This window comes from Molothrus aeneus, chromosome 2 (assembly GCF_037042795.1).
Source record: "Molothrus aeneus isolate 106 chromosome 2, BPBGC_Maene_1.0, whole genome shotgun sequence".
Lineage (NCBI taxonomy): Eukaryota > Metazoa > Chordata > Aves > Passeriformes > Icteridae > Molothrus > Molothrus aeneus.
This window is the reverse complement of record NC_089647.1, coordinates 29,833,952-29,846,576: the sequence shown is the minus strand read 5'-3', so window position 1 is coordinate 29,846,576 and position 12,625 is coordinate 29,833,952. Positions and strand designations below refer to the sequence as shown.

Sequence of the window (12,625 nt, the reverse complement as noted above, 5' to 3'; positions counted from 1 at the left end):
TCACATTACATTCTCAGTGCTGCCAAAATTTGAAGTGACAACCACTGGGCCAAAGACGATTTCTTTCTTTGATGAAGAAGTCAGGGTGAACGTTTGTGCTTCGTAAGTATTAGAGCTGAAGACAGCACAATTTTGTACAACAAAGGGTATAGGCATTGGATGGTGTGCTCTGCTGGAAAGCAAAGATCCTGCTGCTGGCTCAGAATATGGCTTAGAGCAATTCTTTAGCTATGACTTTCATGATATAAAATATAATTAATGTCATTATATTCTTCTCCCATGATATTCTTCTCCTATGAGTCTATGATTCTTATCTTGCTACATAGCAAAATTAAAACCAGGAGAGTTTGTGTGTGTCCAAATGAAGCACTTCCTACTTGCTAGCTGTTGTGTTTTATTACAAAAAATGAGTGTCTATCATTAAAATTGCTGGCTGTGGTCCTGCCAAAGTGCAGGGTGCCAGGAACTAAAAGGATGAATAGGTCAGTATGCTCTGCCTTGTATAAGAAAGGTACCAATGAGAAAAAGATGCAGGGAATGATATCCTGAGTCCAGCACTGCCTTCCAGCTTCAGACCTTAAAGAATGATTGCACCAAAACTATGGTGAAGCAGGGTTTTTTTAACAAAATGGCAGAAACAGCCTAAAAATAGTAGAAGGGAATTCTGCTAGGGCTGACTGTTTGCTATTCCCAACTGCTTTTCTGTCTGTGCTCTGGATACTGCGGAGGGATTTAGAGTCTGCATTGCTCTGCAACTTTTGCAGGTCTCATGCTAAATCCACATGATTGAATTCTCATGTTCCTTCCTCTCCTAGGTACACTTATGGCCAGCCAGTGCAAGGGAAGGCCCAAATTAATGTGTGTCAGCAGCGCTTTTATAGTCCACTGTGTGCACAAAACTGGAAAAAAACCTGTGAAGCTGTTACTGGACTGGTATGATACATCACAAGTCTTTTCTTCCTTGTCAGCTTTACTACCCAGCATGTAGCACAGTATTCAGTGGCTTTGTTAATTTCCAAGGGAACACCAGAGAGACAATCTCAGTAGTGTGGTTTTTCTCTCTATCTCATAGGCAATGCTGAAAGAACCTCACTAAAAGACTGATTTTTCCCTCAGAAAGAATAAATAGGAAGGAGGGAAGCTTATGAAACTGTAAATTTGTAATAATTTCTGAAACACTGGAGCTGTGTTCTTACCAAATCTAATCAGCAGAACTCTGCTGGGAGTCTTTGAGGACACTTAATGTTAAAAGGATGAATAATTTGTCCACTACCTCAGACTTAATGTGCTGTGGTCACAGAGCAAACGCAGTATGCAAGATGGGTTTAAGAAGGAGCATGAGCATAGAGAAAACTAGAGGGGGTAAGGAGAGAAGTTTCCAGGTGCTAGAGTAAATAATATTGAAATAGTCATGTGGGATGGGAGCTGGGGAGCAAGAAATGTAAGGTAGGCAGGGAGCTCTTCAGAGATGCAATAAACATAATGAGGAGCAATTTTGCAAGGCTTGAGAAAAATGGGTTTTCCCCTTTGTGCTGCAATTTCAGCTGGGAAAGGATGGCTGCCTCAACACTGTCATCTCCATCAAAAAATTCCAGCTGTACCGCAGCTATGCCACGATGTATGCCAGCCTCAACATAGAAAGCATCGTCACTGAAAATGGGACAGGTAACACCAAGTGGGCGTTGGGAGTAACTGATTAAAGCTTCCTGAGAGGAATCCCCTGGATCACCATCTGTGTGGCAAACAGGCAGCAATTATGGTTTTCTTTGTGTGGCTCTCCCTCCAGAGCATGACCACTCCATAGAGCTTAGCAAAAGGAACAGCTTTCTGCCTGTGTCTGATTTCTGTTTCCTCTCCTTTGTGCTGGGTGTGTCTCACAGGTATCCAGATGAAGGCCTATGACTATGTTTCAGTCAACCAAGGCAATGACCAAGTGCTGTTCAGGAATATGGATTCCTATTACAAGAGGGGAATTCCTTACCATGGTGAGGTAGGTACATGAGAGGATACATTTAGACCCAAACTCCTTGAGGTCCAGCATGATGATCTCTGTGATGTCCCATTTATGGCTGTCACCTGAATGTGCTGTCAGCTTCTCAAGATAATGCTGCATAACAGTGTCTGTATAGTTCTCTTGATACTCCTAGAGAAAAAAAGAGAATTGTATCACACCTGGCAGGTCAGGGTCTCTTTTCTGCCATAGTCAGAGGATGCCTAAAAAGTGAGTAAGTGGAAGGTGATATGAGTGGGGAAGAGGAGTCCTCAAGAAATTCTTCAGACACAGTTATGCCTAAACTAAAGGTAGCATTCACCCTGTGTTGCATCACACAATCCCAGGGATGTTTACTTACAGCAGTACAGATGTTGGAGCACATTCCTACTTCTTAGCAACCTACACATGCAGGATAAACCAGGCACAAAAAGGATGATGACCTGTAAAGCATCATCCTGACGGGCAGTGGAGACTGTGGGTGTGTACAGACATGTAGGAGTTAAAAGGTGCTACTGAGCTCCACAGTTTGCCGGTGGCCATGAAGTCATCTCGTTGTTTTAGGTGTGTTAATCAATGTTCTCCAATAAATATTCCTCCTCCCTTTGTGACACATAGCTTATTCTGCACTGATGGGAATTTCCCACTGATGGGAGATTTCCTGTCACAGAATTCCTGCTCCCTCAAAATATTGCGCAGCATGTGCCTCTTCAATAGATTTCACTCTTGATTTCTACTCCCTGCAACAGCCCTCAGTGTTTAAGTGACCATCCTCTAGTAAACAGAGCTTTTCTTTTCTTGTTGTTGTTCTTTGTTTTTTTCTGAATCTCTTGGGTATTTGTTGTGTTCAGATCACTGTGACAAGCATGAAGGGTGAGCCTGTTGCCAACAGTACTGTCCTGCTGGAGCTCAATGGAGATTATCTGGCCAACTATACCACGGACAAAAACGGCATTGCTGCTTTTTCTCTTGACACATCCAACTTCTTCGATCCCAGTTTGAAGCTGACAGTAAGTAAACACAGGCTACAATCTAATTCATGAATAAATACTTCATGGGAGAAAGGGTTTAGAAGGAACACCTGCAAACTCTGTGAAACTCAGATGAGAAAACACCACTGCCTGAGAAGAGGCACACTGCAACCCATCTGTGGTTTTGGGTTGTAGTGATTTTCAGTCCCTCCCTGCTTTTCCCTCCCCTTGAGAAGCTCTTTCTGCATTCACCTTCCTTCTCTTTCTCCTGTGTGTTAGAGGACCTTTCTCAGAGACTGCACTGCCTTCCCCATCTAGCCTTGGTGCGTGCCAGCATCTTTCACTGCTGCTGACTTCTTCCCTGCATTTCTGCTGGCACAAACTCACGCCTGTTATCATCACATGGTCTTCTTGTATTGTCATGCCTTTATTCTGGTAGGATGGAAAGAGCTGAGTAAAAATATGTCATTTAGAACAATGCTATTCTAATTCAGTGTAAGTCTCAGTAGTTTACGCAACTGGTCCCAAGCCTGAAAAAACCTAAAATAACCCCCTTATCACAATGTGCCACAGGCATCTGGATGCCTAAAGGTGTCCAGAAGGCCACTCACTCTTCATTGATGAAACACAAATTTTTCACACCAATTCTTGCTTGTGGCTTAAACAGCCTCACAAAATCAGTTTCCCAACAGAATATCTTACAGAAAAGAAGCCTTTGCCCCTCACCTGCCTTGAATTGTTTTTTTCCCACACTGTTGATTCCACATGTATGGTTTTCCGTTTCATAGGTCAAACAGGCACCAGGCGAATGTGCAGACTTTATCTGGGGGATTGATAATGAGCCCAAAGCCTCGTTCCTTGTCCGGCGTTTCTACTCACGGACCAACAGCTTTCTGAAAATTGAGCCAGTGACAGAGGAGCTCAGCTGTGGCCAGCAGAGAACAATTAATGTTCACTATGTTCTGAACAGAGAAGGCTACAGCAATGCCACACACACAAACTTCTACTATGTAGTAAGTCCTAATGCTACTCCTAAAACACCTTTTTTTTCAGCTTCTCTCAAACACCCTATTAGGCAGAAATCTCGTGACCAGAGAGTGGTTATGGATCACGGCTCAACCTGATGGCCTTCAAGGCTTCTCAGGACAATACTCAAAATCAGTGATTTCATGGTGGAAGGGAGAAGGTGCTTTTGATCCCCTTTCATGAGACTTTTCTATGCCCAGGTGATGACACAAGGAAAAATTACTCTCAGTGGCCAGAAGCAAGTCAGCATTTCTGGTGGTAAGTTCCAGACTGTATTACTATTCATACTTCAGAGCACAGTAACTTTTGCAAGTGATGAAAGCAGAGAACTGTGGCTAAATCAAGTACTAGTCCCTAAATCCCATGACCTGTTACTGCTCACAGAATAATTTTCTTTTGCTGCAGCATCTAGCCAACCTCCCATATCATAATCAATTTTATCTTGTTAGTAGAAACATATTCTGTTGTGATCAAACATATGGAATACAACCTTCATATGTTTTATTGTAGTATTTTATAATGCCAAGGAGTATTTATGATCTCTATGTGACATCCTAGTTTTCACTAAATAGAATAATAAAACATTTTAAAGTTTGGAATAATATGTGTCCCATTTGAAAGGGATGTTTAGCAGCCAACTCTTGAAATTCATTGCCCTTTCAGAAGTCTCCAAATACCCACAAATGACAGCAATCCTGACCTTTATTCTTTCATTGTTAAAAATCAGTTTTCTTGCAGAACCTGGTCCATTTGCACACTTCAGGAGGTGGCTTAAGTAAGCCTCTCTCCCTATATAGGACTTGTTTCATATTTACCACCTTTAGTCTTAAGCTTAATTCCCTGTCCATATACTTGAAATTTTCATCCATGTAGAGAAGAATTTCTTATCTCTTAGTGTTAACAGAACTCTCCTTTAACTTGGGATATTGCTCTATTTCCTTTGGTGTAGGAGGTTCTAGTTTTGAGACCCAAAGGCTATGGGAAGGGGGTCTTCTCATAGCAATTGTGCACAGATTTCCATGTTTAACTTCTTCCCAGGGTAGACCTCTGTCTGCAAAGTACCCCAGTCTCAGCATCCTCCAGTTTGTATCTGTTATCTTGCTGATGGGAGCTGTCCCTCAGCCACTGAGATGAGTCTTCCAGTATCCAATTCCCTGGGTTATAAAGGTGTTTCTAGATTATGAATAAAATACGCTCTTTTGCTGGCTTGTCCTTCCCTGATCCATGTTCCTTCCACAGCTTCCAGAGGTACATTCTCCATCACACTGACTGTCACTGAGAAGCTGGCCCCCAGTGCCAGATTGCTGCTCTACACGGTGCATCCTCATGGAGAGATAGTGGCTGACAGCTCCAGGATACACAGTGATATATGCTTCAAAAACAAGGTGGAAACCTTTGCTTTCTTATTAAGGGATATATTGGGGTTTGCTGAAAAATGGTCAGGAAACTATCTCATCAAGAGCCCTGCACTGGGCATGGCATTTAGGAATGGAAAAGGTGCAGGTATGTCTGGGATCATGAGAAGCCATCCCTGGAATTAGCACCTATGGTTCAGGCTCAGACAAAACTCCCCACGACGGAGAGAGAAGGGTGCCTAGGGGGTTATGTGAATTTTTACAAGCTGATCCGGACGGGCCATCTAGCGGTAGGAGCTTTGTCCTACAGAGAACAGTGAGTGCTGATGAAAGGGGAGATTTATATCTCTGTGCCAAACCAATTCACCTAATCTCCATGGGGTTGTCTTGGATTTGCTAATTTCCAGGTCCAGCTCAAGTTCTCTGAGAAGAAGGGTCTCCCGGGCTCTAGAGTTGGACTCCACCTGGAAGCTGCTGCCAACTCCTTCTGTGCCCTGCGAGCAATTCAGAGCGTCCTTCTTCAGTCTGGGCCAGAGTTATCTGCTGAGAGTGTAAGTCACATCCCCAGCCCTCTGTTCTTTTGAGCTAGGAACAACCCAGTTCCCACCTGTGATGCCTCTGACTGTATTTTTATTTTTCCCTTGGAAACAGACATCTGTGATTAAAGGAAGGTCTAAGGCAACTGTGTGCTTTAAAGACAGAAATTGATAGCACAGCACTGCTTTTGGGAAGCATGGCAGTGTAACATATATCCCAAAAATATGCCTTATGTAAATCCTTGACAGCACATTTCCTCACTGTGGAGTGATTGTGTCAAAATTGCATTTTTACCTAATTTTTACATAATTGCATAATTTACATTGCTCAGATAGGCCTTGGGCCCAGAACAAAAGCTGTAGATGACAGCTAGTGTCTTGTAACACTCATCTCCTCTTTGCTCAACTCAAGACTGCATTTCCATGCTTTCTGCTCAAGTTAACTCCACAAAACGATTGTGGCTCAGAAGGAGGAGGCTACAGCTCAGTCCAAATTGCTTATTCATCTCTAGGTAGGCATCACTAGTTAAGCCCACTGAAGTCTACAGGATTGCTCAGGGACCACCATAAGCTCTGAATATCTGCGATTTTGGACCTGCCTGAGACCTTCCTTGTGCTTAAACTACTCATTCTCGCCTCCAGGTGTACTATCAGCTTCACAGGGGTGATTTATATGGCTATTACTACAATGGGCTCAACCTGGAAGATGACAGGCCACAGGAGTGCACCCCATCCAAAACCATCTTTGCTGATGGCTTGTACTTTGAACCTGTGAATGTCAGCCGTGATGGAGATGTCTACAGGATTTTCAGGGTATGTGGTCTGTGTGGGAGGCTCTTTAAGTGGGAGGGATTCCAGAGGAATTCATCAGCGTTAGCATTCAACTTTCTCAGGTGATGGTTCTTACTGCTGAGAGAAGGCAGCTGATGCCTGAAACTGCCTAAAGCATGCAATCATCCCAGTTCTGCCTTTTTTTCCTCATCACTTACTCAGGAGCTCTGAAAATCACAGCTAGAAAATCACTGGGCTGCTGCCCATGGTTCAGTAGACAATACCTAAGCAGGACCATGGCCTTGGCTCATGACTCCAGGCATTTCTTGTAGAGATCTGTGTCTGTGATGCAGGCCACTTGGTTCCTGTACACTGGACTCCACTGGCCCTGTACCCTAAGACATAAGGCCAACATCAGACTCATCATCACTGCTCTTTGCAGAGCACGAGGTGTCACTGCTCCATAAGAAATACACAGAGCTGAGACATTCAAGGCTGAAAGAACAGGATGAACTGGGATGAGGGAGGGGAGAAATGAGGAATGATAATCAGTGATATGCACTGGCAGCTAGTGAATGCTCTGAGTGATTTGATAGATTCTTTCACATTTAGGATATGGGCCTGAAAGTGTTCACCAACTCTGTGCTACGGAAACCAGTTCTGTGCAATGAAGAGAGATCAGAAACGGAAAATTACCCTCCTCACTATTATGATGCCAATCTCAAGGCCTCAGGTAAAAGAAGGTTCATTCTGTATCTCCAGTCTCAGTCTACCTGGTCTTTAAAACTGTTGCCTGTATAAAATAACAGCCATTGTAGTGGGGGGGTTTGGGAAATAGGCCTGTGTGTCCCAGTTTGCATCCTATAGTCTCCTTCTGGCAGTCCTGGCAGTAGAATCAATTTTGTTTCAGGTGCAGGTGCATATAGAAAAAACAGGGAATACTGTGATGCTGCTTATTTTATAAACTGATATTGGTTTTTGGGGGTTTTCAGATCAGAGCCTTTCATCAAATCAAAATTCAATTAAATATTTAAAAGTCAAGACTTCACACAGCATGTGGCACACTTAGCATATAGTCTCCAAGGCCTTTATAGATCAGCAAAAGTTATGATTCTCTCTCCATCAAGTCAGATTGCTCAGCAAAAGAGCAAAAGTAGCAATCATAAATTGCCACTAAGGAAGGTGTTATTCAACATTAGGAAAAAGTTCTTCCTCATGAGAATTGTAGCTACACTGGAAGGGGATCTCCAGGAGGTTTTGGAATCTCCATCACTGCTGGTTTTCAAAACTGAGCTGCACAAGAAGCAACCTGATCTGACTTTGAAGTTAGTCCTACTTCAAGATATTGGACAAGAGAATTACAGGGGTTGCTCCCAACCTAGATTTTTTTTCAATGATTCTGTTATTCTAAGCCATTGTAAAGCATTTATAAGCCTTGATGACAATACTGGCTGCTGGTGTCCATTTGCAAATCAAAGAGAGCAGGTTGTAGAGAATGGGGAGCACAGTTTTTTAACTGAATGACAAGACCTTTCAGTATGAAATGAAGTGAAATGTCTTGTAAAATAGCTAATATTTCCAGTATTTTCCCATGGGAAAAGAGAATAGATAAGTAATTGTTTCTTCACATATCTCTTAGAATTTTCCCTGTTATATGTGGCATGGGAAATCCAAGAATGCTCAAACAGGATACTTAGTGTTCATTTGTGGTGGTGAAGTGTGTCTGACAGAAGTTCAGATTCTTCTCACATGATGTCTTTAATACTATCCTTGAATCATATCCCCACTTCTAGGTGAAGTGGCTCTTGGTGGAGCTGGTGGTGGTTTCAGCACTGTTCGGAAATACTTCCCTGAGACCTGGATTTGGGAGCTGGTTAACACTGAGTAAGTATGTTTATCTTCACTTCTTTCTTCCTTTTTGAGTTGATTCATTCAGCTAAAATGGACTCTGGGAAGGAACCATGGAACATATGTTTGCTTTGTAGATGTGGGTCTACTTTTCCCATAGTGAGCAATGACAATTGCAGGCAAATATTCTGTGCTCTGTTCCCTGTCTTTCTGGTGGGGAGAAATAAATAGGGGCTAAGAGTGAAATAAAAATATTTTTTAAGGAGAGAGAAGGAAGGAGCTTGTTATTTTTCATCCAATTTTTAATTCAGCAGCAAAAAACCCCAGTTTATTTTATTTTCTTTCAGGCTATCACAGCATCTTCAATTATAATATTTCCATATTAACTATGCCTTCAGATGCTGTTCTAGAACATTAATCTAAATGTATTGATTCTAATCTGTGTAGTTGGGCATCCTGGTTTTTCAACAATTGGTATTTCTAAATTTAAAAGTTGAGTATTTGAGTGCTTTAATATGTAGTTAACCAGCACCTTTACTTGAAGCATTATAACATTATTTTTAATATATGGAAAGGTATCTTGTAGAAAGTGAGATGAAAACAGAAGTTCTGACTCAAGCAGAAAGCCTATTTTATAATTTGTCTTGAAGAATTTCTAAGATCATTTCTGATTCTGTGTTTCTTATTCTCTTTAGTTCCAGAGGAGAGGTGGATGTCTCTTACACCATTCCTGACAGCATCACAGAATGGCAAGCCAGCGCTTTCTGTGTGCAGGATGATGCTGGGTTTGGCATCTCCTCCCCTGTTTCCATGACAGCATTCCAACCATTCTTTGTGGACCTCACCCTGCCATACTCTGTCATTCGAGGGGAAAAATTTAACTTAATAGCTAATGTCTTCAACTACCTCGACAAGTGTGTCCAGGTATATCAAGTTCCCTTTTACTTCCTATGGGGTTTGCTTATCTCCCAAGGATCTTCTTGCTCTTGAAGGAGGAACCTCAGCAGAGGCTTTGGGTACTGTGCTGTGCAAAACACAATAAATACTAATGCAGCAGCCTCCTTTGCTCTGCAGCCTGATTTTGAGGTCATTCTCTTTCATTTGTAATCTAGCTCCTTCTTTCTTTGTCCCAGATCAGTGCCATACTGGCACAGTCAAGTGACTATGAGGCAGAGATCCTTTCATCAGGGGGCAGCACAGCAACAGTGTGTGCCAATGAAAGAAAAACATATATTTGGGCTGTTAGCCCCCGAAAACTGGGTAAGTTTGTCTTTCTATCACCCTGATTATATCCCTGTTTGATCTTTCTACTCCCCTTTAGGGCAGCATCAATAATCCACAAGCAGGCATTTCTGGACAGCTCCATTCATTGCTAATAAATTTGTCAATAATTTTGGACTGGATTAGCCATGGGCAATAAAAGGACACTGCTCCTTCCCAATTTTATAGCTGTGTTAATCCACACTGCCTTCAAGTCCACATTGTCTTTTTTTTTTAAAGCAGTTGCTAATAACTTGCATGTGTAAGTGCTCCAAAAGTTGAAATATGAATAAAGGCAGAAGAGCTATAATTAAACTATTGCAACACTGCCCTAGGCCAGAGAAAACTCAGTACAAGGCTAAGAAGAGGTGGAAATTGGTAGTGAATGTCTGGTTTTTGGCCAGGATGACCCCTCTTTCATTCCTCATACCAGGGCCCCAGGCAAGCACTCCTTTCCACTAATGAACTGGTATGGAATCTTGATGAAATTTGGTTTTACTGAGCTGTCTTTAGAGAAAATGCATTTCTCAGCAGTTCATCAGCCTAGGAGAGGCAGTCAAAGCCAGGGGTAGTTGTAGACATTGAAGATAACTTCATTTTCTTGGCTGGTGGGTGTCTTTCCAGGTGAGGTGAAATTTGTGATTACTGCTGAGGCCAAACTGAACACCAGAGGTTCTGGAAACAGCACTTCTCCAGAAGAGAACACCATTTACAGGGACACCTTGTTTCAAACCCTACTTGTTGAGGTAGGGTTGGAAATCTGCAAGTTCTTTCTTCCTGGTGGAAACTGGAATTCCTGGGGCTGAGGGTTAGAAGCTGTTAGGAGGGAGGGAAGGAGTGCAGTACTGTGAGGAGGGAGTACAGCACCTGTGTACAGTAGGCTTCTCCATATTAAAATAAGAGTGAAAATCATGGTGGCCACAGTATCCACTGTCCTCCTCCCACTGGCTCCTTTTGGGACCCTGAGCATGTATCCTGACAGCCCATGGTGCCAGAAGGGAGGAGATTCCATACCTTACTTTTAAGCATCTTTAGCACATGACTTGAATACTAGGGAGGAGGGTGGAGGAAAGTATAAGAGGAAAAGTATAAGTATAAAGTATAAGGGGGAAAGGGTTTATCTTGAGCATCATAAAGCAACAACTACATAGGATTAATTGGATAAAGTCTCTCTCAGAGGCTAGAAATACCTATTTTTTTTAACTGCTTTTTGAGTAGGAAGGTGCTCTGGAAAGGATCTTGGGCAAGAGAGGGAGCCATGGACCAAGAGATATTCTAGTAGAGCTAGGGTAGGACTGGGTACAAGAGGTGCAGGGTCTGGGTAAAAGCCATATTCACATATTGTCTTGCACTGCTGAATGTCATGGTTTCATGGTGATGTTCTGCACTTTTCTTTCTCTTCCTGACCACTTCACTGCAATCAAACAGCCTGAAGGTATTAAAAAGGAGTTGACTCAGAGCTCCCTCATCTGTGCAAAAGGTAAGGCAAGTTCATTCATTCATTCATTCATTCATTCATTCATTCATTCATTCATTCATTCATTCATTCATTCATTCATTCCGGGAGTTCAGTGGAACTGCTTCACTGTCTTGTAGATCTTGTCCTACAAAGCCACAGACCCTGCCAGGGGAGGAAAAGATACATTCATGTTGTCCTAGGGTGCTTAGGACACAGGGTCAGGGTGCCAGGCTGAAATTCAGAATTTTCATATACCTTTGGGTCATTGAGCAAGCCTCTGTGGCATTTTCCTTACCCAGACGGAGGACTATAACAGTCAAGACTTCTGTAAAACACCCGATAATTTTAACAATTCTTCTTTTCACATTTTCTCATCAGGCACAAAGATTTCTGAACAGGTGTCTCTCAGCTTGCCAAGAAACCTAGTGCAAGGATCAGCCAGAGCTTATTTTTCTGTCATTGGTAAGTTTAGTACTTAAACTGAATGCAAAATGGTGTTTCTCTTGTGCTGCACCAAGTGCCATCATGTATTCACATACAAACCTTATGTAAAGTTCAAGAAATAATTATTCCTGATTTTAGAAGGTAAGTTTTCTATTTTGCAAAATGGCAGTGGGATGCAAAATTTGCTCACAATTCTCTCATATCAAGAAGGGACAAAGTGGTCCAATAATTTCCATTTATATTGCATTTCAGATTATACTGTATTAGCATATCCAGTTCAGTGTAGTAAAACAGCTGATTCAGATGAAAAGTAGCATAAGGCAGACTTCTTTGAAAAAAAATTCTTAATTTCTTGGAAAGAAATCTACAGAACTTTGCTGACTGCATAATTTCAAATTTATCATTTTGCATAATGAAAAACATTTGTAAGTCAATAAGTTCCCACAGAATAAAAGTTTCAGGTCCCAAGTGACTCTACTAATCTGAAAGTCATTTGTAAGGCTTGAGGGTTCTCTTCAGCGAAAATTTTTTGAGGTTCTGAACTCAGATTGTTTTCTAAACACAGTTGGTTTGGGTACCCATGTCTGTGTGAGGTGTGCTGATGCTGTGCAATCACAGCCTCTGCAGCCTGTCAGCATCCTACCACACACAACATGTTCACACATACATGCCAAAACAGGAAGCAGGTTGTAAAGGGCAGGGAAATCTAACCCTTCCAAGAATTCATAGCTGTTCCTCAGAAGCCGTGCCAGCCAGTATTGGTGCTCATTTTTTCCTCTCAAATTCTCAGTTTCTCCCAGGTGTCCATCATCTAGATAAGAAATGAAAAATGGGGACAGTTAGGCACTTTTCTTCTGTGATGTGTCTTTGGTTACTATGATTACTCTGCATTAGTCATTGCCCTTGGCTTCATAATAAGAAAGTATAGAGCAATGTATAATGCTGTGTAATAAAAACATGTCTGA

The 12,625-nt window shown here is 42.1% G+C and overlaps 1 protein-coding gene across 1 annotated transcript in view; it reads left to right on the top strand.

The window, feature by feature from the left end:
* Positions 1-12,625, top strand: part of LOC136571689 (ovostatin-like) — a 29,273-nt gene that overhangs the window by 5,491 nt on the left and 11,157 nt on the right. Inside the window, exons 7-23 of the mRNA XM_066572280.1 lie at positions 18-102; positions 816-933; positions 1,545-1,665; positions 1,881-1,990; positions 2,842-3,000; positions 3,750-3,974; positions 4,188-4,245; positions 5,227-5,372; positions 5,750-5,893; positions 6,521-6,691; positions 7,262-7,382; positions 8,443-8,533; positions 9,193-9,421; positions 9,631-9,757; positions 10,382-10,503; positions 11,186-11,237; positions 11,595-11,678. Of these exons, the coding sequence (XP_066428377.1) occupies positions 18-102; positions 816-933; positions 1,545-1,665; positions 1,881-1,990; positions 2,842-3,000; positions 3,750-3,974; positions 4,188-4,245; positions 5,227-5,372; positions 5,750-5,893; positions 6,521-6,691; positions 7,262-7,382; positions 8,443-8,533; positions 9,193-9,421; positions 9,631-9,757; positions 10,382-10,503; positions 11,186-11,237; positions 11,595-11,678 (2,163 nt within the window). The remainder of the gene's footprint in view (positions 1-17; positions 103-815; positions 934-1,544; positions 1,666-1,880; positions 1,991-2,841; positions 3,001-3,749; positions 3,975-4,187; positions 4,246-5,226; positions 5,373-5,749; positions 5,894-6,520; positions 6,692-7,261; positions 7,383-8,442; positions 8,534-9,192; positions 9,422-9,630; positions 9,758-10,381; positions 10,504-11,185; positions 11,238-11,594; positions 11,679-12,625) is intronic.